Consider the following 23,821-nt stretch of genomic DNA (forward strand, 5'->3'; position numbering starts at 1 on the left):
AGTCTGACATGGGTAAAGGTAAGAAAAAATTATCGGAAGATAAGATGGAGTAAAGACTGCTCAGATAAGAGTTGTGTGTGACAAATTTCGTCAGCTTCAAGATTATTCTAGGTTCCCTAAACTACAATTTTCCATAGGACAAGCCAATTCTACCTTTTTCACTGCTATGTGGGATTGATTCATTGCTTTCTCATTAGCTGGGCAGCCCCAGAAGTATGTCCCTGGTTTTCCCCACCTACCCTCACACAAACACACACACATACACACAAAGTTCAGCATGCCAGCTCTCACTGCCAAAGATGGGCCTACCCCAGTCAAGTATGGTACCTGCATTAGAACAAATTTGTCTGTGTTGGAGAAAAGAACCACAGTATTTTGCATGGTGTCATCATCTTCTTCTTCTTCTTCCTTGCTAGGAGAACTATCAATATCAGCCACCTTTATAAGCAGAGAGTTGTGGAAAGTGAGGAAGATAAATTTATCCCAACTAAGCTGACTTCCTCTTTGGTGTTGGGAAAGAAGGTGTGAACTCCTAGCTAAGAAGGCCAGACAACAGAATTAAGCGGCAGAGGAACATTCCAACTCCCAAATCAGGTTCCTGCTCAAAGGCTGAGATTTCAGAGCAGCCTGAGGGCCAAGTGGACAGGGGTAAAGACTTAGTGGGGCAGGTTCTAGGCTAACAGGCAGGTAGCTTAGCATGCAGGGGACTGGAAGAATTTATTTAAAGAGTGCTTAATTTTTAAGGGACCACGTGAAGCATGCTTGGAGGATGAGAAGCCTGTCCTTACTACCAGAGTCTCGATGGAAGAAGTGGTTGATTTTAGCCGGGCCCGTCCTCTCCCACGCCCTCCATGCGCTCCCCCACGAGGCCGACGTCTTCCTGGGAAACTACTGCTACGACCCTGAGGAGGGAAAGAAGACAATTACAGGAGCAAGAACATTGGGTTAGAGGCTTATAGGGAAAAAGGAAGATGAATGGATAGAGTTTAACAGGCAATAAAGTTCAGAAGTCCCACTCCACCAGAGAAAACCCAAGTTCCCAAATATCAGCAATTAGGGAGCTCTGACCCAGAACCATTCTCCTCTCCCATGAAGAAAGAGTGTCTAGCCGGGTGCTGGTGGCTCACACCTGTAATCTAACTACTCAGGAGGCAGAGATAAGGAAGATCTCTGTTCAAAGCCAGCCCAGGCAAACAGTGTGTGAGACCCTATCTCAAAAATACCTAACACAAAAAAAGGGCTGATGGAGTGGTTCAAGATATAGGCCCTGAGTTCAAGCCCCAGTACTACAAAAAAAACCAAAAAGAAAGAAACAGTGTTTAAGGAGCAAAACAGGGAATAAAGAGACCCAAGTTTCTGATCCCAATTCTATTACCAAATAATCACAAATCTGAGTAAATCATTAGCCCCCTCTATATCAGTATTCTTCTTAGTTATAAGAAGTTGAACTAAAGGATCTCTATGAGTCTAGGCTTCAGTAAAGCAAGTGTGAAGGTGTCAGTGGCACAGGACTGTACCTGACCTTGACTACAACCTGCAGCTGGATAACCCCTCACCTGTTTGATTCGGGAACGGGCTGGGGAGCTGCGCCGCCGCCCCTTGTCCCCCTCAGTTTTGCCTCCGCTGATAGCTGTCCCAGTATCACATAATAATGAGTCATCAGTCTCAGGCAGTGAGTCGGTACAGAGCCGCAGGGAGCCCTCATCTCGGGCTGGACTAACATCTGTAGACACCCCCAGCTCCATGGACAGGGAGCCACCCCCCTCAGGGTCAGGAGAACCCAACAGGGGCTCTGAACCAGGAAAACTGGCACTGGCATCGCCCTGGCTCAGATTAGAGATCTCATTAACAATGTCAGATTTGATGAGAGTGGGTGTTGTGGGGGCCACTGGTGCACGAGGCTCTTCCTGCTCTTCACAGGGTGAGCCCTGCCCTTCCTGCTTGCATTCTGGGCCATAGACCTCCATAGGGGTCACAGGGGCCAGCTCCTCGGGGGCCAGGAGCATGGGGGAACCTTTAAGTTCACCAGCCAAACTGCCAAGGGTCTGTCCAGCCTCTGGCTGTGAACCACAATTATCAGTCCCAACCAGAGGGGCTGTGTCTTCTCCCAAGCCAGAGAAGTCATCCAGGACTGGGGCAGGGCTGGGGGCAGGGCAAGAAAGATCCCCCATGGGGGAGGGGAGAGGACTGGTGGCACTGGGTTCCAAGGCTGGACACTCAGGTTCTGGACCTTTCTCAATCTCCATCTCATGCAGCTCAGCCTCATCTGAGACCTCCGCTGCCCTCCCCATGGGACTCAATGGGGAGGGAACAGACAAGGGCAGAGCAGGAGGGGAGCACTGAGGAAGGGAGTTTGGGGGATGCAGGGAATGCTGAAGTAGTGGAGAACATGGTGGGGGAAGGGTCTCCATCAAGATGGGAGAAGCAGGTGCCATTGGGGAGCCTGGAGATGGGGGAAGTATCACTGGAGGCACAGGCTCGGGGTCAGTGCAGTTAGCTTCCGGTGGAGGACTGATGGGTGTCTCTAGAATGGGGGCAGCCAATGGTGACTCAGGGTCACTGTCCCCTTTGGCACCAAAGGGGTACTCTAATTCTCCCAAAGGAGACAGAGCCGGCGGGGCCGTAGCTGGGATAATGGGTGAGAGCGGAGGAGGAAGAGGATCTGGGGGAAAGACAAAAAGAGTAGCTTTTAGATCAGATGTGCCATAAACAATGAATTAAAGCTGTCTCAGAATAAGGGGTCATTAACATCCCCTTACCTGGTGGAATCAGCTGAGGTGACAAGGATGGCTCCCCTGATGGGGACAAGCGCAACTCCTCAGGCAGAGGGGATAGAGGCGGTTCCCCGGGGTCAGACAGGGCGGGCTCTCCAAGCAAAGGGGACAAGGGTGGCTCCCCAGGTGGGCACAACAACTCCTCAGGTGCAGGGCACTGGCCTGGCTCCCCAGGAGGCTCTTCAGGCTGAGGGGACAGGTGAGGTTCCTCAGGCTGTTGGGACAGCTGGGGCTCCTCAGGCATGGGGGACAGCTGGGGCTCCTCAGGCTGGGGAGAGAGGTGCGGTTCCTCAGGCTGAAGGGACAGGTGCGGGTCCTCAGGCCGTGGGGACAAGCGTGGTTCCTCAGGCACAGAGGCCAAGTGTAGCTCCTCAGGCTGAGGAGACAGACATGGTTCTTCAAGCGCAGGGGACAGGCATGGCTCCTCAGGACAAGGGGACAGGCGCGGCTCCTCAGGCAGTGGTGACAGGGGTGACTCCTCCAGCGGCAGGGACACGAGCGAGTCCTCCGGTGGTGGCGAAGCAGGTGAGTCCTCCGGTGGTGGAGATATGGGGGAGTCTTCAGGCGGTGGGGACAGGCGTGAGGCCTCAGGTGGAGGTGATGTGGGAGATTCCTCAGGTGGTGGGGAAAGGGGAGATTCCTCAGGTGGTGGAGAAAGGCGTGACACCTCAGGCAGGGGGGATAAGCATGACACCTCAGGTGGGGGAGACATAGGCGAGTCTTCAGGCGGTGGGGACATGGGTGAGTCCTCAGGAGCAGGTGACAGGCGTGATGCCTCGGGAGGTGGGGAGAGGGGAGACTCCTCAGGTGGAGGGGACAGGGGAGACTCTTCAAATGGTGGGAATAGACAAGATGCCTCTGGTGGTGGAGACATGGGAGACTCTTCAGGTGGAGGGGACATGGGAGACTCCTCAGGAGGCGGAGATAGGCGAGATGCCTCTGGTGGTGGGGAAGTGGGCAATTCTTCAGGTGGGGGAGACAGGGGAGACTCCTCAAATGGTGGAGACAGGAGTGATGCATCCGGTGGTGGGGACAGGGGTGTCTCAAGTGCAGGAGATGGGGGCGACTCTTGTGGTGGAGAGAAGGGTGACTCCTCTAAAGGAGAGAATGGTGATTCCTCCAGTGGAGAAAAAGGTGATGGTTCAGGTGGGGGAGACAGAGGAGACTCCTCAGGCGGTGGGGACAGGCGAGAGGCCTCAGGTGGTGGGGATGTGGGTGATTCCTCAGGTGGTGGGGACAAGGGTGATTCTTCAGGTGGGGGCAGCAGTGGCATCTCCTCATTTAGGGGGGCCTCCAACTGGGAATCAAGTTGGATCCCTGCTCTCCCTGCAAATACAACACACAATACTCCAACCTTGCTCAGATCTACTCCACAGAAAGTGTAGGGTCTGAGACAAAGCAAGCAAGTACGTCTCTTGCCACAAAATGCAAAATTAATTTCAGGGACCCCCAAAACCCTACTCACCTAGTGGTTTGGCTTCACATTGCAGGGACCCCGGTTCCTTGGGTTGCATAGAGGTCACATGCCCACCCTTTGGCTGCCCTTGGCATGCAACATACATAGCATCAGGCTCATCAGTGGGGATATCACCAGGCTCTGGGGGCGAAAATCTGCAGAGGGTACAGGGGAGCAGGCACTGTGGCTCTCACCAGCTAACTCCTGAAGAGCACACTGGGACGAAGAACGAATACTGTAGCTTGCCCTGCCCATCTTAGAGCTTTCCTCTAAAAGTCCACTTGCTTTAACATGGCCCTGCCAATCTCAGTCTTTCTGACACTCCCCCCGTCCCCCAACCTCAACCAGTCCACACCACTTACCTGCCACAGACAGGTGAATGCTGCTCAGCAACAGAACTGATAGGCTGACCTCCCTGGGTTTTGTGACAGCGGTAACACAAAGAGTAATTCTCAAACCACTCAGAGTTGGGATTCAACTCTGCTGAGCCTGCCCCACAGGACCGGCATACCCGGCATGCCTAGGGAAAGGGAGTGGACAGAACAGGCACTGGTCAAATCAAAATACAGACTTCAGAGTATAGGACTAGCCACAACAGGGAAATTTTTGGGATGCTGTAGGAGGCAGAATCAGGAGACACTCACCTTACACTTCCAAGAGTGAGCAGGCAGTTCCTCCATGGGTGGTTTTAAACAGAAAGTATGGTATCCTTTGTCACACGTCTCACAGACCAACATCTTAGAGTCATTCCCAGGTTTCCTACAGGGGTGGGAGGCACATTACAAGGTCCTTTCTGCCCTCATTTTCAACCACCACCTGTGCTTTGCCTAAGTCCTCCCTTCTGACTTCCTATTCTTACCTGCAAGCTTGGCACACTTTGCATTCAGGGCACTGCCAGCCAGCACGCTTGCGGGCAGTCAGAGCAGTGTCAAGGCAGGCCCCATGATAGTGATGCCCACAGCTTGTACAGAAGAACAGGTCACACAGCTCTCCTGGCCCCTCACATACTGCACAGCGAGCCTCGTCTACGGTGGGAAAGGACAAAGAGTGCACAAGTTAACTATGGATTCCTTGAACAACTCAGCACAGAGCTATAGAGGTAACAGGTACTCTGTGGACAAAGAATGAATAACAAACTGTTACTGAGTGTTTGCCCAATATATGTCAGGTACTATTCTAGGTACCACAGACATGATGGTAAATGAGACTAGCAAAGTCCCTGTGCTCACAAAGTTCACACCTATTTTAGTGGAGCAGGGTAACAGTATGTAATTATAGACTTTGAGGAATGCTCTGCAGAGTACCAAAATCCAAGACACACTTATCCCCTCATTTGCTTTCTGTCCAAACTACAGGACTTCTCACCAAGATGTGCAGCCCCCTCACTGTGCTCCGGGCATAGCAGCTGCAGTGTCTTCATGGATAAGAAGGAACCGCTGGCAGTCGCACATGGGAAGTGATAAAGCTGTGGACATCCAGGTGAGCGGCAAGGGATGGAGGCACCGAACCTGGTGCAGTGGGAGCAGCGCTGCCAGGATGAGACAAAGCCTTAGTGCCAGCCAGCTTTTTCTAGAGAAACAGTTTAGGCACTAACCCTGCCCCAGTATATGCACTGTCCTCCTACCCTGACTCTCAGAAGCCCACCACCCTCTGCTTTCACCTATGCAATCCTCTGACCTTAGCCCTACCTGTGAGATCCCTGAGAAGATGGCCTTGTCCACATCACGCAGCTCTGGGCCCTCCTGCCCCCATACATCTGCTGACCATGCAGCACACCAATGGTGTGCCCAGCAGGACCCTTTATAGGCAGGAAGAGGTAAGCAGACGTTAAAGAATTAATAATAAGGTAACTGCTGGCTCAAAACTGCCCAGCCTCAACCCCGTTTCCTGCTCCACTTCCCCTCACTTACCTCCAGGTTCTCCTAGGTGGGCAGGTGTAAGGCCCTCAGGGAAACCAATCTGTAACAGGTCCTCACTGGACAGCACTGCCTCACTGAGCCCTGGGCTCCCCCCAGAGGACACCACTGGAGACCGAGGCCAGTCAAATGGCAATTCAAAGCGCCGTAGCTCCCGCTGCCCATGCAGACTGGGCTCCCCGCAGTTACAGAGAGCACATCGCCGCACTGGACCCCCACTGTGGACACACAAGCATCAGCACCATGCCAGGCCCCTGTAACCCCATGGTTTGGCCTACTTCCTAAAACACTCATTTTCCTAAATCCTCTTCCTTAAGACACTAAACTCTCAAACCAAATTCTCATGTGCCCTTATGTCTATCCCATTTTCCAACAAGTTACCTGCAGTCCTGAGGAGGTTCCTGAAGCCTGGGACTCCCAGAAGTGGGAATAGAGACCTCCCCCACATTTGGGTTGGGAAGGTCTGGCTCAGTGGCACCTGGCTCCTCGGAGGCTGCAGGTCCATCAGCTGAATGAATAGATAAAGCACCACATGTCAACCTGATTTGATACTAAGTCCACTTACCAGACTCAAGAGATAATCCAAAACCCTCAGTGGATCACATGATAGCATTTTGATTTCTGTCTCATAAGAACAAAGTCCTTCGATTACCTGTTTATTATACAGACATAGCTCATCCTTGTGCCAGGATCAAAATATAAAACTGTACGTAAAGTCAGCAAATCTAGAATTGTGCCCTACTCACCTGCCGGTTCTGAATCTTTATCTTCACCAGGCAGCTTCTGGCTGTCCATCCCTCTCTCCGACTGGGCAGGGCCCTCTCGGGGAGACCTGTTGGTGCCAAGAGATATCTGTATGTCCAGTACCCTTCAAACATCAGAGCCAAGCCTTACCTACAAACTCCTATACTAATGGCAAGGGAAGTTATTCTCCCTAACTCTTATCCTACTACCTAATTCTTCCCCAGATAAACACATACTTTCTCCTACTCTAGATTCTCAGAGGATCCACTCTACTTTCCCACTTCTAGCCTCTTCCATAACAGTTCCCAGGGCAATAGTATCCAACTAGACGTACAACCACTTTGTATCTATTACTGCCCTTTGCATCATCTCTGAGCCCCTGGCTGCTGGTAGGTCCTCTCCCATGGCCTTTATCCTTAGGTCTCAGGTCAGCTACCACCCTACAGGCCTATCAGCACCAACCCAGGGGTAATTATGATCCAGAAAGTCTGAATTAAGTAGAAATTTCTCTTCCAGAGGCAGACCTAGCATCTTGCAGAACATACTACTGGAACTAAAGCCTAATTATGGATGGATCTCCCACCTTCCATTGGTTTCGACTAGGACATCCCAATCGCAACAGAAAAAAACCCCAATTTCCACCCAAATGTAGCTCAGGCCTACCCCTACCCCCACTCCTGAGTCTCACCAAGCATTAAGGCCTCAGGTTGTTGCCCTTAGCAACGCCAACTGCCCTTCCTCCTCATATGTCCCTAGTAGGTAACAGAAGTGGGCCTTAAGAGTTACTGAGCATGTGTAGCCTGGTCTGAGGCTAAGCATGCTGGGAGTTGTAGTCTCAGGAAGCACACTGCCACTTGGAGGTCTAAATGGGGCAGGACATAGCAGAGCAGAGTAGCTTCCTTCCTCTTCCCTCAAGCAGGGTTTCTACACACACTGGGGGAGGAAGAGTGGAGTAACGGTCTTCAGTCCCCCTTTAAAATATGTCAGCCTGTACTAGAATCAAATGGAACACACTAAAGTTACATATAAAAAAGTTGAGTAGATAACTTGGGGCACATTTTTCTCAATCTCAGAGGACATTGATCGTAGTACAAAAACAGAGAGGAATGAAAGGAGTAAAGAATATAAATTACAGAGATAAGGAACAGAAAAAGAATCTTACAGAAGAAAGTTGCCTGCAGATGTTAATGGGAAGGCTAGACCCTCAGAGAAAAAAAAGTAGTGTTCCTAGAGAAGGTGATGGTGGAGTAAGGGAATCCCTAAAAGAGAAGTGTAAGTAATAAAAGTTTGAAACAATGGGAATGGCTGAAGTGGTAGAGTGCCTGACTAGTAAGTATGATGCCCTGAGTTCAAACCCCAATACAGCCAAAACTCAATAAATGATAAAAGTTTGAGCAATTCCTCTATCTTTTCCACTCCTCTTGTTTAACAAGAGTGATCACAGCAACCTAAGTAAGGATAATCCTGTCCTCTCAAATACCCCAGTCAACTCCAACTGGAGTTGAAGAACAAGAGGAACCCTCTTGATACCAAATATCAGTAAACGAATTCCTCAACTACCACATTCTCATTCTTCTTTCACTAAGCTCAAGCTTCATTTCCAGATATCGGCACTGTCCCTTCTGAGCCATGTCGCAGGAACGGAAATTATTTTACTTTTCCCTTAACAGTCAAAATCTACTACATAGGGAATGTATGGCATTACCTGGTATCTGTCATCTCCATTCCCAAACCATCTCTCTTTCCTAAATGTGCCACACAACCACACTTGAAAGGAAAGTAGGGTGGGTCCTATGGCCAGCTCACAGACAAGCTTCCCTAAAACTTCAAGGGGCCCTTAGAAGTCACCTATGGGAAGTGGGAGCACCAGCCAGGCCTTCTTCTTATTCAGTCACTCAAAGCCTGGCCACACCCAGAAGGTCCAACAGGGCCTCAGTTTCCTAAATGTTTGCATCTTACTGTATCTTACCACCACATGCCCCCAAAGATTCTGCATCAACTTTGCTCTCAAAGTTGAGGCCAAAGGAATCACAAACAGCAACAAATAAAAAAGCAACAATGATAATACAGTGGGTAGGAGGAGGACCTCACACAAGGCCAGAGAGATGAATTCCTCTGCCCTCCCCCAAGCGCAGCCCTCTCAGGCCGGTCTGGCACTGCTGAAGAAGGTACAGAACCACCTTCGTCCAGCCTTGGGAAGAGTACCAACATCCTCCAAAGTCAGAGCCCCATTCGTGGGGACATGGAAGACAAGAGATTAAAAAGCAAGGAGCAAAGTGCCCTCCAAGTTGTACCAAAAAGAATCTAGAAGCACCTCCAAGAAGCCTGAAACCTCAGCCCCTACATCTTCCCCACCCCTGTAGTCCAGTATTTACATCCCAGTACAGAGTCCCTATCAAGCCTCTGAACACATCTAAACAAATAAAGGGACAGGCTCCCACTGCCCCATTATTCATAGCCAATAAACACAAACACATATATACACCAAAGAGTTTTCTCTGGATCTAAACTAGGCTACTGCCTTAGCAGGCTTTCTCTAGTCTAAGGAGTAAAACTGTGCTAACACCCCTTAGTCTTAACACCTAAAAGGCCCAAAACAGTTAAAAACCAAAACAACAACAACAACAACAAAAACAGTAGGGATTTATCTCAATCCACTCTCCTCCCTGTCTTTATCCTAGACCAACAGCTTTCACTCCATTTTCCCAGCCAAAGGGGAAATGGAGGCTTGGATTGGAGCAGGCCCTTGAGTGAACAGCTCTTCAGGACTCAGGACTTCCTGGTTCCCAGCCTGAGAAACCACACCTCTATCCACCCCGATTTTGGGTCAGCCCTCCATGAAGGATCAAAGTGGCAACACTGGCCCTGCAGACCCTCCACACTGTCCCTGGGTCATTCTCAGGGCAACCACAGCTAACAAAGTACAATTCCACCTAAGGAAGTTATCTGGGGGACAAGAGGACCCTCCATAAGAAGGCAGGAGTCGAGAGCACAGTTGACAGCTCACCTCATTACCAACCCTTTGCTACCTCTCACCTCCCAGAAATCTTTCAAGGGCAAAACTCACACTTTCTCTTTCTGAAGACTAGACTCAAGGAGACCTAGCAAATGTTTTTTAGAGGGGGTGGAGAGAAGGAGCAAAATGCACTAGCCAAATCCCTGCTGGGCAGCATGACAGGTGTGAGAGGGGCTGTTCCAGTCCAGAACCCAGAGGCTGAGACATGAGGCTCCATGCTGCACCCTTCCTGCATGTATATACACACCCCTTCTCTCCAGCACCTCCTGCCGAGGCTGGAAACACTGACTTCCAGCAAAAAGATCTCAAGTCATTTCTCCTCTGAAGAGGCACAGGCCACCCTATTCTGCAGGGTTGGGACAGCATCAGAGGACCAGTTAACATTCCCTAGCCAGAAAAGGGTAGGAAAGGTCTGGGAGGGGCCTGTAGGATTGGCCAAGGACTCATGGGCAGATAGTTCTCCACAACAGGCCCAGAGAAAGCAGGAGACAAAAGCCATTTTTTGCAGCCCACATTCGCAGGGAACAAATCTCAACGGCCTCCTCTATAATCCCCTGGAGATTATGTCCATCCTGAGAGAAGGGGAGGCAAAGCAGGCTAAGACAGCACTAGGCCTCACTGGGGTCACTTTGCCAGGCAGAGCTAGTTTAAAGTTGAACAGCCAGGCCAGAGCTGCCCCCAGCCCCGCCTCCTTCTTGCCCCAGCCACCCCCTTCATCACACAAGTCAGTTTCCATCCACCCGCCCCTCTACCCAGAGAAAGAAGGCCTAGTGAAGAAGGACTTAGGGCTCGCAACTTGAGTTTCCCAGAGACTGCTTTGGGTGCTTGGCTGGGTAGGAACAACCTTAAAGTCCAACCTGGCAGTAAGTCCGATCTGGCAGTGGCACCCTGCCCCCCCCATACCAAGTTATTCTGTCCCAAGAAACCCTGGGGGGAGGGGGAAGAAGCAGCAGCCTGGATTGGTGCTGGCATCAGGGTCTGGGTCCTAGTTTAGTTGAACTCCCCCAACACAAAAATAAACAGGCAGAGAGGCTATCTGGACAGGTTCCCAAACTCCTGTGATTCCCTGAACCCCCAACCTTTAAAGAGGCACACCCCAAGACACCAGGCCTTGCTTCTGCCTAGCGACTGGCTCAAGTTCCCTTGACAGACCCTGCCAAAGGAATCCTCCCCAGTTCTGGCACCCCCTTCTCCAACCTAAAGGCCACCACCGGCCAAGATAGTCCATCTGGCTGTGCCCCCAGTCCAACCCTTTCTGGGCCCTGGCCGGGAGGACTTCACTCACCTCTTCACAGGACGATCCAGAAATCTTCATCCGAGAACATGGCCAGAGCCCGGGCCGCTCCCCGACCTCCAACCGCCAGAGCGATCACAGTCGCCCCCCGCACGGGGGGGGCTTACGGGGGCCAAGAACGGTAAATCCAGGTCGGAGTGGCCACCCTCCCCCCCCCCCGAAAAAAGCAATAAGCCAAAAGGGGTTCTCTGCTTCAGGTTCCAGCAGTTTAGGTTTCCATGGACAGCCCCAGGGCAGCGAATCCCGAGCGGACACAAAGAGAGCACCGGTGGCTTTGATCTTGGGCGAGCAGGCTCCGCATCCGCGTCGCCGGGCGGCCTCTCAGTCCCAGGGCCCGGCCAGCGCCCCGGCCGCCCGCGCCGGGCTCGGGCGGAACGTCGAGGCTCTCCAGATGGAACGTCGAGGCGCCTCCCCAGCAGCCCGGAAGGAATGCCGCGCCGCCCCGCGCCGGGCCCGGATGGAACGTGAGACCCTCACAGCGGCGCCGAGCCCCTCTCCCCGCCCGGCCGGCGCCCTAGGGCCGCGCGAGCTACGGCGACGCGGAGCCGGCGGGGCCGCGGGGCTGAACCTGACACACACCCAGCACCGGGCTCCTCGACTCCGAGCGCTCCCCGTCGGCGGCTTCGAGCCCCCCACCTTCTGCTCCCCCCGGGGAAGGGAGGAGGGTAGGTGGGCGAGGAAGAGGAAGGGGCGGGCGGTGCGAGCCCTCTGCCCGCTCCCCTCTGGCCGCTCCAGGCCCTGCGCTCGCCTCCCTTCCCCTCTGGCTTTGGGAGCTGCCCCGCCCCCGGCCTGGCTGGCTCTGGTCGGCGGCACCCCCTCGACCCCCGGCAGGCTGTGATCGTGGGGGGCCTAGAGGTGCATGGCCCAACCCCGGCTCCCGGCGCCGGGGGGTCAGGAAACTGAGCGGAAAGTGGGGAACGAGGCAGCCATTTGCAACCGGAGAGGAAAGTAGTGCAGCGCGGCGCCGCTCCGCCTCCCCCCCCCTCCACCTCCTGCTCCGCCGGTAGGGTGGTTCCTGCGAAGGGGCTATTTCCTGGCCCGAAGTCTGGGCAGAGATCGTGGAGATTCGTCAAGCCTCCGAAGAGAGATCCAGGGGTGCCTTTTGCCCAGAGAACCCCACTCGAGAAGGGGAAAAAGGAGAAGATGCGGCCCTATTTTGTGTTGGAGCGGGGTGGCGGAGGAATACAGGCCTCTCGGAGGAAAGGCTGTGACTCTGCAGTTCTACGCACACGCAACGGGATCCCTGCGCCGCAGGTTAACCCCGACTACGCCGGGCCGGCCTCTAGGCAGACACGTGGGAATGAAGCCCCTCTCCTCTTTGACCTGGCCCTGGAACTGTCTCCTTTACCTCCTGGGAGGTGAAACTATGATTCCGGCCACTTTCTAATTCCGTTCCCTTGCAATCATTGGTCCTTGAAACTCCAGCTATCCCCTTGACTTGGCCAGAAACAATCTTTCCTGGGAGGGGGATGGAATAAGAGCCTGAAGATTGGCCACTGCTCTGCATCCTGGGAACTGGAGTCCGCAAATGGAGAAAGTGAGGCACGGCGCCTAGCGCTGCAGTGGGTGGGTTCTTGCCACGTTTGGGGGCCCGAAGAAAAGTGGACGATTACCTAGACTTTCCTTCTGGCGCCCCAGGCCCCCTTGTGCGGAAGAGTTGTCGGTGCCTTCACAATCACCACACACAAGCCACATCCCCCATCAAAACATCAATACAGATCTTCCCTTCATTTTCAGAGTGCCCCCACCCCCATCCCTAGTCTTTCCAAATCTTCAGGACCTGTATATGACCTGTATATATATATATATATATATATACACACACACTTTTTTTTTTTTTTTAAAGTAAACTAAGGTAGCTTCGCTGCTACCTGGCCGGGATACTGTTACTCTGGACAAGACCGCAGAGCACACTTCAGGCAGGCACTCCCATCCCAAATCTGGATGAAAGGAAGCGATTGCATTGCCTTTTCTGCATGACTTGTACACATGGGGCAGCAAGAAGGAGACAAACTAACTATGTGCTAGATACTTTATATCCTTAGTTATTCCTCATCAGCATTATGAATTGCATGGAATTACCTCCATATTACTGGTGAAAAGGTTGATGCTAAAATACATAAAATTGCTCAAGGAATCACAGCTAGTGAGAAACTGAGCCATGATTCAAACCAAAAACAATGTTTTTCCCAGAATTAAAAACATTTTATTCTTAAAAGGAAGAAGTGGAAAGAGGCAGACAAATAGGTCTGGGGCTAGTTTTGTGGGAAAGGGTTTATAACAGCATGCAATAGAAGTCTGCAATGATGTAAGTGCACTGTATCTACACTACCTAATATGATAGTCATTAGCCACATGTAGCTATTGAGCACTTTGAAATGTAGGTGGTGCAAGTGAGGAGCTTTTAACAAAATTAAAATTATATAGCTAAATGTGACTTGTAGCTTCTATATTTGGCAGTGCAGGAGATTTGGCCATGGTCACAGGAGAGATCAGGACTAGGAATGTTGGACAGACATAGTGTATGGATAATACACTGGATCATGTTCTCTATTTTGAACATTCAGCAAGAAAAAAAAAGACTTCAGCAGTGTCACACCTATCCCAGCTACAGTAAAACAAGTTTACTAGGAGATAGAAGTTGAAAAATGGAAGACAGCTTCCTACTGTTTGTACTCAGAGGCAGGGAAAGGCAGACCCTCACCAGAAACACTGATAACCACCTTTTGTGTGTGTGTGTGTGTGTGTGTGTGTGTGTGTGTGTGTGTGTGTGGTACTGGGGTTGGGTTTGAACTCAGAGCCTACACCTTGAGCCACTACACCAGTCCTTTTTTGTGAAGTGTTTTTTCCTGGGCTAGCTTCAAACTGCAATCCTCCTGATCTCTGCCTCCTGAGTAGCTAGAATTACAGGTGTGAACCACTGGTGCCTGGCTAGCCACCATTTATTTTTTCTTTTTTTTTTTAATTTTATTGTTTTTACATCTACTCACATGTATACATTGTTTGGGTCACCTACCCCCCCCCGCCACCATTTCTTAAGGGTTTATTATATATGATGAACTATGCTAAAAAAAATATATATATATATATATATATATATTCCCTCATTTAATTCTCAGTGTTTCCCAGACTGACCTCTTGCTACAGCTTCCCCAGTGCTGGGATTACAAGCATTGCCACCATACCCAGCTTCTGAAGCATATTTTAAACACACTTCATAATGAGAAAACTACTGGCAGAGTGGCTCAAGTACTAGAGCGCCTGCCTAGCAAGCATAAGGCCCTGAGTTTAAACCCCAGTATTGCCAAAAAAAAAAAAAAAGACAACGACAAATGAGAAGCTAAGACTCAGAGAGATTAAGACCCACAGTTACGAAGCTAACTGGAGAAGCTCTTAACCACTGAGAACCACTCTTTACTGTGTCCAGGTCTTGAGATTGCTTACTGATAAATATCTAGAAAACTCTAGATGTTTATGTCTCTCCAAGACCTTATAAGAATGGTAGTGGTAGGACCCTGTATGAGTATCCTGGTCAGATGTGCAAAAGGACCAAATTGTAATAAGGAGAGAATGGCGACAGCCCTGAAGAACCTCCTAGGCCACTGAGGTTGCCTAGGTTGAGTATGCTTTTTTTGTAGCAGCCCTTATTTAGATTCTGAATCAGAGAAGCAAAAGCAAATGACAGAACTTTTGAAAATTGGCACAGTGAATTAGGTGCACTCCTGCAATCCCAGCACTTGGGAGACTAAGGCAGGAGGATTCCAAAGTAGCTTGAGCTATATAGTAAAATACTGTCAAGGGGAGGAAAAGAGGGGAGAGAGAGAGAGAGAGAGAGAGAGAGAGAGGGGAGGAGGAGGAAGGAGAGAAAAAGGAAGGAAAGAAGGGAGAGAGGAAAAAAAATCATGGCAAACCATCATCTCCAACTATAAGGCTGGCACTAGGTACTAACAAGGTCACACTTAAAATCACATTTAGACTTTGTCTATTCTCACCAAGCAAATGCATTCATAGGCTATTTCAGCCTTCCCCAATTAGCAGAAGAGGTCTTTGTCCTCCCTGTGAAGATGTACTGGTTGGGGTAACTTCGCAATTGCCTGTTGAATTGGACCGGTTAGGCTGTCAGCCTCGGGGATGGGGAGGAAGGAGTCAAGAAAAGTAGAGGTTGGACTGGAAGTGTGGCTCAAGCGATGGAGAACCTGCTTTGCAAGTGCAAAGCCCTGAGTTCAAATCCCAGTCCCATAAAAATAAATAAATAAATAAAAAGTAGAGGTGACGAGAACTAAACCTTTCTAGCTGAAATATCCATTCTCCCACTAAGGTAGTAACTCAATGGGAAAGTGTAGAAACAATAGCTTTTGGCACCTAAAAAATGTAGCACAACTCCAAAGGTGTAAAAGGTACAAAAAAGATCAAACATAAAAAGAGCAAAAAATGCCCATTATAACGAAACGGATTAGGGACTGTGAGGGATAGAGGAACCGATATCCACCAAGAACATTATTTCTTACTTTTGTCCTCAAATCTCTTGGGGAATCAAAATCTTTGCAACATTTTATTCTCTACATTACACTTCTTCTAAACATCATTAGAAGTGAGGGGCTTCCTTTCCCCAATCTGTGTCCTCTGGAGTCTCTGCAAATGCCAAAACCCCAGGACAACAGCTAGGTCAGCATGTGGCAGGTGGCCACTAGAGGGTGATGTTTCTGTAGTTAAGGGGATCTTCAGAACCCACAAACTTGGATGGGTGGGGCAGCCAACTGGACTCAGTACTGTACAGGAAGAACCCAGAATAAAGAGGAGATAAAGAAATAGTAAGTCCTGGGGTAATGATCCTTAATAAGTGAAGAGTAAAGAACAGGATGAGGTAGGACCAAAGATTTCCCACCAAACACCACAGCTGTCGCTCCTTGGAAAAGGAGATACTGGCCCTGAGCTCTCCCCAGATATATAGAGGTCAACAACAAAAGATTTCTCAGTTTATTTGCATATATACATCGTCATCCCAGGGAGCCAGCTCTGCTTACCTAGCCAACACCCAAAACTTATACAGGAAGGTGGGTCCTAGACAATCCACACCCAAGATTCATATCCTAACCCAAGTTATAACAGAATTCATTTAAAACAAAAACAAACAAACAAAGAAAAACAAGGAGCTAGAGGCCAGTGTCCAGGAAACATCTTTGCCCCATTTGTAAACATTGACACCCAGGTCACTGGAACCTGGGGAAAGTGTGCAAATACGAAGGTACCATACTGTGTCCACAGAGCCAAAAACACAGTTGGCAACCATACCCGTAAAGTCCTGAGGGTCTGTCCTCCACACTGGAGCCTGGCAAGTGCAGTAGCAGAAACAAGACAGTTACCCCATGCCATGGGCTCACATGAGACAGCATCGACGCTCTTGTCCATAGGAATTCTCCACTCGGGCAATCTCCTGGATGACTTTGGTAAAGATGCCTTGAGTCAGCTAAAAGGAATAGGCATTCAGGGAAAAAGTCAGTTCAATGGCAATACTGTCCAACTGTAAGGTGAACACAGCACTCCCCCACTATCTCCCACCACCAGGCAGTGTATGAGGAAGACACTGCTACCCCTGCCACCAGCGTAGTCCTCAGACCCAGCACCTGATTTTCTCGAGCAGATGACTCCATAAATGTTGCGCCCCAGGACTCTGCCAGCTTTTTCCCTTCAATTGCTTGTACTTCTCTGGAAGAAAATTTAGGACATAAAGATAGATAGCAATGTTCCCAAGTTGTCTATAAAATCTTTAGGACTTAGACATACTCTGATGCTTCCCAAAGCCTGAAGGTTTGAGATGAGGGTTGAGGAAGGAGAAAATATAAACAAAGGCATGATAAGAGAATATATGACTGGGCTTGCAATGTGTAATTTGACTTTCATAGTAGGATTATCTTCTCTTAACCCGCTAGTTATGAAAAGAGATGAAATGACTTATTTGAGTTAGTGGCAGAGCCAGCACTAGAGCTTGACTTATTTCTAGTCCAACTTATTTTCCTTTGCCCTGAGCAGCAGAGACTGCATACCTGTTTAGTGAGAGATCTGCTTTATTCCCCACTAGCACCACTGGCAACCTGTAAGAAGACAGCAGTTACTCCATAGGCCCCAAACACCTTCACAGCAAGACTGCACAACTCCCCAGTCAGACCAGGCATGATATGTCATAGTCTCCTCTCTTTTCTTTCCCACCTCCTCATGCCCATATTGTCTCTATTCCCCAGGACCACTTACCGGGTTTTCCCGTGGCCTTCATGTAGCTTTTGGTATAGACTCCCAATGACCTGGAAGCTTTAAACACAAGAAAAGGAGCTGAGGACATGGCTCAAGTGGTAGAGCACTTGTGTAGCAAGCACAAGGCCCTGAGTTCAAATCCCAGCACAACAAAAAATTAATAAATACATAAATAACAAAGGAAAAAAAAGAAATTGGGCTATAACCTTAGTTCTGGAACAACCCTCAGCTCCTCCCCCAGACTCTTCACAACCTTAATCACTTACCTATGCAGAGAGGTGATGGAATACACAAGCACATAACCATGGACCCCAATGATGAATGAATAGGGAAGAATGCTGTACTCATCCTGACAAGAAAGAAACATAAGGGATTGGAGGTGTGGCTCAAGTGGTACAGTACTTGCCCAGCAAGCAGGGGGTCCTGAGTTCAGTCCCTCCAGTACCACAAAAAAAAAAAAGAAAAGAAAAGAAACATCACTACTCAGACAGCAAAGATTGGTGGGATAGTATCCAGGTGACCCTCCCTGGGGTACTCCCTTTTCCAGTCACTACTATTCAACAAGTATTTATGAAGCAGCTCCAATGAGCCCTTCATACTATTAGCAGCTAAAATGCGTTTCTTTTAGCTGGGTGTGGTAGCTCAAGCCTGTAATGCCAGCATACTGAAGGTTGAGGCCAGAGGACCATGAGTTTGAGGCCAGCCTGGGCTACATTATGACACCCTGACTCAAAACCAAATCAAACTATCAGACTTCATGTCCTTGAGCTGAACTGCCACATTTGAAGACATTACCCCAGCTGGTACCTGCCCTGCTGTGTCCACCAGGTGTAGATGAAACTCATCTTTGCCAAGAGTCACTATCTTGCTGTAAGCTGGAAAGAAAAGAAAACTTGACTGTGAGGGGCTTTGTAGGGCCAGTGATGTATATCCCTATACCTTCTTGATTCTCAGAGTGATATATATGGATCACGTCCAGGGAGCTCTCAAAGAAACTGGTGAGACATTCTAGGGTTTTTAGTGTGTACATCTACACTATTCTGAACTGAGTCTTGCAAAATTCATTCTCTAGACACTCCCACTTCTAATTCTCTCTAGAAGATATTAGATTTAATATCTAAATAAATCAGTCCCTTGGCGACAAAAATCTTAAATTCTGGAGCTGGGTGGGGCACCCAAGACCACAAGTTCCTATCCTCTTCACACTTAAAGATTAGACTACTCACTATTCTCCACTGTAGGATCGTAGCCTCCCACGAACTCGCCTTCAACAAACTGATGTGCCAAAGATGTCTTCCCTGTGGAGAGCAGAGATATTGTATCTAAATCATCCATCCACATTCACATCCTCCATCCTTTCAGACGGTGGCCCAGGATCAACGGGCACCCCAAATCAGCCCCCAGTCTGTGAGTGCCCTAAGCAATGCTTTCTTTCCCTTAGCCACTTCTCCACAGCACTTTGGCTACCGGATGCATTCAGCAGCGTCGCAGGAAGCCTTTCCCTACCCCACCCCACCTCGGGAAGATCCACGATTCTCTAGGATTAAGTCCGCCCCGCCTCAGGATACCTATGATAATTTGCCCCACGCAAACCCCGACCGCGCCTTCCAATCCTGACTCCATCCCTGAGTAACGCTGAGGACCACTCCGATGCTCCTGCAGCGAAGTCCACATTAACCCTATGTGCCCCGCTTCCTGCAGCCCTCCACACACCACCATCCTTTCTTCTTCCACTCTTCTAAACCTCGCAGTACACCCGCCTTCTTACGATAACCACCATTTCTCCCAGGGTCGCGTTCCCGCGGCAGCGCGCCTCTTCTGGTCACAAAGCCGCGGTGCGTCGGTGCTCTCAGCAAGGCGGAGACTCACCTACAGAGCGGTATCCGAGGATGACCACCTTCCTATAACGAACCAGCGGCATGACAGGTACCCGCCCCGCGGGGCTTACAGAACTGCGGGCTGAAAGAGCCCGAAGACGAGGTCAGTTATAGACAGGAGCTGCAACCCGTGCAGGAAAGTCGCCCTGCCGCAGCTGCCTGGGGCAAGCCAAAGAAAAACCAAAACAAGCGCCGCGCCCGGAGCTGGCCACGTGATCACAACACTGCACAGCTAATGCGAAGGAGCCGGGCGCCGGGGAAAACTTATAGTGCCTTGCCTCTCCGCGCTCCGCCCCCCTGGCCGCTCGCCATTGGTCCATTAGAATGGATGAGGGCGGGGCCGCCGGGTGGAGGGAAGGGTGGGCCTCACGTGGAGCAGGAGATGTGGGACCTGCGCATGCGTAGACTTGAACGGGTTCATTCATAAAGAAACGGAAAGAAACCCGGGGTCCTAGAGGTGTTTGCACATTTGCAGCCTAGCAAAAGTGGTTGGAAAAAATCGAGGACGGAAAATACTCCTTGTGGTTGGGCTGGAGTTTCTGGTCAAAAGATTCTAGGTCTCCTTTTTTGCAAGATGTCTGGGGTCCTTGGCTAAGGAAAAAAGGCCGAAAGTGCCAGTGTATTCGCTCGGCTTCCCCCAGACTTCAGTCCCAGATCTTTTGTTATCGTGTTACCAGGTTCACACAGTCTTCCAGGGTCTAACTTTGGTGCTGCAATTCTCCTTGGGAGAATTGCTAGAACCGGGTAGTCTGAGGTTTTGTCGCCACCATCATCTAAATCAGTGCATTCGTTTATTCAACAAATACTTATTGGGCATATACTACATGTTCCAGACATTACCCCAGCTTTGGGGATAGAACGATGAACGTGACAGACAAGGTCTCTGCTCTTATGAAATTTAAATTTTATTAAAGAGAAGAGCTGAGACTGTACCTCAGTGGCAAGCATGAGCCCCTGGGTTCAATACCCAGAGAGAGAGACAAAGAAATACCAGTATTAAGTGCTGTAAAAGATAGTGTGAAGCCGGGTGCCGGTGGAGGAGGCAGAGATCAGGAGGATCGCGGTTTGAAGCCAGCCTGGGCAAATAGTTCGTGAGACCCCTATCTCGAAAATACCCATCATAAAAAGGGCTGGTAGAGTGGCTCAAGGTGAAGGCCCTGAGTTCAAGCCCCATTACTGCAAAAAAAAAAAAAAAAAAAGATAATGTGATAACGAATGACCACTTTACATTAGCGATATTTCATCTCAAGAGGAAGCTCCATTTAAACTGACATCTGAATGACAATAAGGAGCCAACTAGCAGAATATTCCAAAAGATAAGTTGATGGATTCATCAATGCTAAGGCAATAAAATGGATATAAATTTGGTTAATTCCAGGGGGCTAAGGTGTTAAGACTCAGTTAGCTTAAAGCAATGGAAAGTAGGAATCTGGCCCAATTCTAAGTACCTGAAGAGGTTTAAGTTGGAGCATTAGGTAAATATCATCTTCAGACTTGTGAACCAGAGAGAAATTGAAAGGCTCAGATAAAGCTTTTTCTTCTGGCTTTTTCTCTTTACAGATTGCCACCTACATATCCTTGAACAAAACTATACCATATGACCATCTCTAGCTATAAGGGCACCTGGAAGTTTTAGCGTTTTCTTTTCCAACCTCTATAGTAAAGAAAGGCAAAAGACTAGATGAAATAAATGTTTAGGACTGCGGATGTAGTTTAGTGGTAAAGCATGTTGCCAGACATGAACAAGGCCCTGGGTTCAATCTCTGGAACTGTGAAAAAGTAAAAAGAAGTGTCTATAAAACCTATATAATTTCAGTTCCAAGATACTTGTTTATTAAATATTTGTTCATGAGGCTGGGAGTATAGCTCAATGGTAGAGCATGTGGTTAGCATGTGAGAGAAATAAATACATTTTTGTTCTTTTAAATATCAACAACTTCCTCCGGGCACCAATCAATAGTTCATGCCTGTAATTCTAGTCACTCAGTAGGCAGAGATTAGGAGGATCGAGGTTCAAAGCCAGCCTTGGCAAATAGTTTGCCATAACCTATCTCGAAAATGCCCAATACAAAACAGGGCTGGTGGAATGGCTGAAGTGGTAGACTGCTTGTCTAGCAAGCATAGGCCCTGAGTTCAAAACCCAGTATTGCCAAAAAATTAAGAAAGAAAAAGAAGGCTTGGCACCAATAGCTCATGCCTATAATCCTAGCTATTCAGGAGGCAGAGATCAGGAGGATTGCAATTCAAAGCCAGCCTGGGCAAACAGTTTGAGACACCATATCTCAAAAAACCCATCACAAAACAGGGCTGGTGGAGTGGTGCAGGCCCTGAGCTCAAGCCCCAATACTGCAAAAAAAAAAAAATATATATATATATATTTTTTTTTTTTACTATGTTTGCATTAGAATTATGTTATAGCTCCTTTTTTCCCTCTATTTATTTTTTTTCTTGTTATATCTCCTTTTAATGGATTCCATTGCACAGGGGTTCAGGACATCTTGATCTTCTGCAGTTACTGGTTCACCTCCTGTCTGATGTATCAGTTATCTATTATATAATAGACATCATCAAAACAGTGGCTTGGGCTGGCAGAGTGGCTCAAGTGGTAAGAGCGCCTGCCTAGCAAGTGTGAGTTCAAACCCCAGAACCACACACACACAAAAAAAAGAAAGACATGAAAAAACTCCTCAAAACTTAGTGTTTCTTGGGAATCTGTGAGTTGAATTGGCCACTCTGTTGTCTCTCCTGGATTCACTCACATTTACCCAGCCCCCCAGGTTTCCACAGCTGTAGTTGAGCCCTACAACTCCATCCTCACCACTCACACTGCCCTGGAGCATTCTGATTGTGCCTTCATGGTAGACATGAGGCCATCTATGACAGCTGTCGTAGAAACCTCTGTATTGAGCACCCAAGCTACACTAACCAGAACTTGCTTTGTATATCTGATATATTGTAGTCTGTTGACTGTATAAAACTTATTTGGCTTCAGTAACAGAAAAACCCAGGTTCAATAGCCTAAACAAATATGCAATTTATTTTTCTCACATAACAAAGGTGGAGGCAAGTGACATTAGTTCTGTTGCTCCATGATTTCAGTATGATTATAGCTCTCTTGACTCTTCTCATGCTTGTCACCTCATGGTTACAAGATAATTTCAACTTCAGGCATCACATCTAAATTTCCAAAAAGGCATTAGTGATCATATTGATATCAAAAATGAATATTTCCCTATTAATTTCATATTCAAAAGTTTGACTCAAACTATTTTTTTGGCAGTGCTGGGGATTGAACCCAAGGCTTTGCACATGCTAGGCAAGAGCTCTGTCACTGAGCTACATCCTCAGCCCTGCTTTTGCTTTTTAAGACAGTTTCACCATGATGCCCAGGCTAGCCTTGAACTAGAGATTCTTCTCCCTCAGCCTCTCAAATGCTGGAATTACAGGTGTGTGACAGCATGCCCAACTGAATAGAACTTATTCTTGAAATGTAAGAATGGGAGCCAGGCTCCCATAATCCTAGATACTCAGGAGGCAAAGATCAGGAGGATCGTAGTTCGAAGCCAGCCCTGGCAAATAGCTTGAGATACCCTATCTGGAAAACACCCATCACACACACACACACACACACAAAAAAAAAGGCTGATAGGTGACTCAAGGTGAAGGCCCTGAGTTCAAACCCCCCATACCCTCACCTCCAAAAAAAAAAAAAAAGAAAGAAAATAAATATAAGAATGAAAAAGAAGAGAAATACCATCAAGCTATCACTATTTTGTTGATGATGATACTTGAGATTGAAGCCCAGGCTTCACACGTGCTAAGCACTCACTCTAAGCATTCATTCTTAGCACTGAGCTATAGCTCTAGCCCTAATCTATTACTTTATAGGATATGCACTTTCAAATATGTTTATGTAGTGCTCACTCTGGCAGTACATACGCTGAAATTGGAACAATACAGAGATTAGTATAGCCCCTGTGCATGGATGGCATGCAAATTTGTGAATCATTCCACATTTTTCTGTCATTTACATAAAAAATGTGTACATGTAAGTTAACATATTAAATATAACTTAGACATTTGTTTATTTAACTCCTAAAAATTGGCTTAAGTTGGCCAGGCAACAACTTCTATTTTAGATCTACTAAATAGAAGAGGATGATCATCTGTGATGGCTAATCTTGGTTGTCAACTTGATTAGATTGAAAGACACCTAGGAAGTTAGTAAAGCACACCACTGGGTGACTTTGGGGGCTTTTCCAGAGATGATTAGATCATGAGTGCTCTGACCTAAAGAATGAATTAATCCATTGATGGATTCAAAATTTAAATAGATTATTGGGAGGTGGTAGAATGTGGGCCCTAGCTGGAGGAAGTAGGTTACAGGGGGCATGTCTTTGATGAAGAGTATATCTTAGGCCTAAGCCCCTCCTGTCTCTGTGTTTTCTTCTCAACTGTCCAAGTGAACAGCTTTCTTCTGCCATGCCCTTTATTC

The 23,821-nt window shown here is 48.5% G+C and overlaps 3 protein-coding genes and 1 non-coding gene across 17 annotated transcripts in view; 2 read left to right on the top strand and 2 right to left on the bottom strand.

Moving 5' to 3' along the window:
• Kmt2d (lysine methyltransferase 2D) overlaps window positions 1-11,330 on the bottom strand; it is a 40,114-nt gene extending 28,784 nt beyond the window's left edge. For 11 of the 14 annotated variants that reach the window (XM_074083279.1, XM_074083280.1, XM_074083283.1 and 8 more), the window contains exons 1-14: window positions 11,192-11,330; window positions 6,893-6,978; window positions 6,528-6,654; window positions 6,141-6,364; window positions 5,919-6,028; window positions 5,596-5,758; window positions 5,090-5,255; window positions 4,875-4,989; window positions 4,593-4,750; window positions 4,240-4,385; window positions 2,760-4,100; window positions 1,557-2,662; window positions 789-902; window positions 328-438 (exon numbers count right to left, since the gene is read on the bottom strand). In XM_074083279.1, coding sequence (XP_073939380.1) covers window positions 328-438; window positions 789-902; window positions 1,557-2,662; window positions 2,760-4,100; window positions 4,240-4,385; window positions 4,593-4,750; window positions 4,875-4,989; window positions 5,090-5,255; window positions 5,596-5,758; window positions 5,919-6,028; window positions 6,141-6,364; window positions 6,528-6,654; window positions 6,893-6,941 — 3,930 coding nt within the window. In that variant the 5' untranslated portion in view covers window positions 6,942-6,978; window positions 11,192-11,330. The remainder of the gene's footprint in view (window positions 1-327; window positions 439-788; window positions 903-1,556; window positions 2,663-2,759; window positions 4,101-4,239; window positions 4,386-4,592; window positions 4,751-4,874; window positions 4,990-5,089; window positions 5,256-5,595; window positions 5,759-5,918; window positions 6,029-6,140; window positions 6,365-6,527; window positions 6,655-6,892; window positions 6,979-11,191) is intronic. The other 3 variants (XM_020177008.2, XM_074083281.1, XM_074083278.1) reach the window with 1 other exon arrangement.
• On the top strand, window positions 8,949-12,562 carry LOC109694815 (uncharacterized). Its single transcript, XM_074084850.1, has 5 exons — window positions 8,949-8,959; window positions 11,110-11,321; window positions 11,398-11,865; window positions 11,936-12,110; window positions 12,208-12,562. Exons 1-5 carry the CDS (start codon window positions 8,949-8,951, stop codon window positions 12,560-12,562), a joined length of 1,221 nt encoding a protein of 406 aa, XP_073940951.1.
• Window positions 12,563-16,177: 3,615 nt separating this feature from the next.
• On the bottom strand, window positions 16,178-19,543 carry Rhebl1 (RHEB like 1). The gene is made up of 8 exons (XM_020188290.2): window positions 19,319-19,543; window positions 18,676-18,747; window positions 18,257-18,324; window positions 17,716-17,798; window positions 17,450-17,506; window positions 17,245-17,292; window positions 16,825-16,906; window positions 16,178-16,667 (listed from the first exon to the last, which is right to left on the bottom strand). Exons 1-8 carry the CDS (start codon window positions 19,368-19,370, stop codon window positions 16,578-16,580), a joined length of 552 nt encoding a protein of 183 aa, XP_020043879.1. The 5' UTR covers window positions 19,371-19,543; the 3' UTR covers window positions 16,178-16,577.
• Window positions 19,544-23,242: 3,699 nt separating this feature from the next.
• Window positions 23,243-23,346, top strand: LOC141426069 (U6 spliceosomal RNA). Its single transcript, XR_012451177.1, has one exon. It is a non-coding gene; the product is annotated as a U6 spliceosomal RNA (small nuclear RNA).
• Window positions 23,347-23,821: the final 475 nt, after the last annotated feature.

Source organism: Castor canadensis, chromosome 8, assembly GCF_047511655.1.
Source record: "Castor canadensis chromosome 8, mCasCan1.hap1v2, whole genome shotgun sequence".
Classification (NCBI taxonomy): Eukaryota; Metazoa; Chordata; class Mammalia; order Rodentia; family Castoridae; genus Castor; species Castor canadensis.

Excerpts from the sequence above, each read along its gene's own strand:
- Rhebl1 (XM_020188290.2), bottom strand. The coding sequence starts at position 19,370 with ATGCCGCTGGTTCGTTATAGGAAGGTGGTCATCCTCGGATACCGCTCT. Across the intron at positions 17,799-18,256 it reads TGGTGGACACAGCAGGGCAG|GATGAGTACAGCATTCTTCC; the intron begins GTACCAGCTGGG and ends CTTTCTTGTCAG. Across the intron at positions 16,668-16,824 it reads CATCTGCTCGAGAAAATCAG|CTGACTCAAGGCATCTTTAC; the intron begins GTGCTGGGTCTG and ends TATTCCTTTTAG.
- LOC109694815 (XM_074084850.1), top strand. Across the intron at positions 11,866-11,935 it reads CCCCCGGGGAAGGGAGGAGG|GCCCTGCGCTCGCCTCCCTT; the intron begins GTAGGTGGGCGA and ends TGGCCGCTCCAG. Across the intron at positions 12,111-12,207 it reads GTCAGGAAACTGAGCGGAAA|GGTGGTTCCTGCGAAGGGGC; the intron begins GTGGGGAACGAG and ends CTCCGCCGGTAG.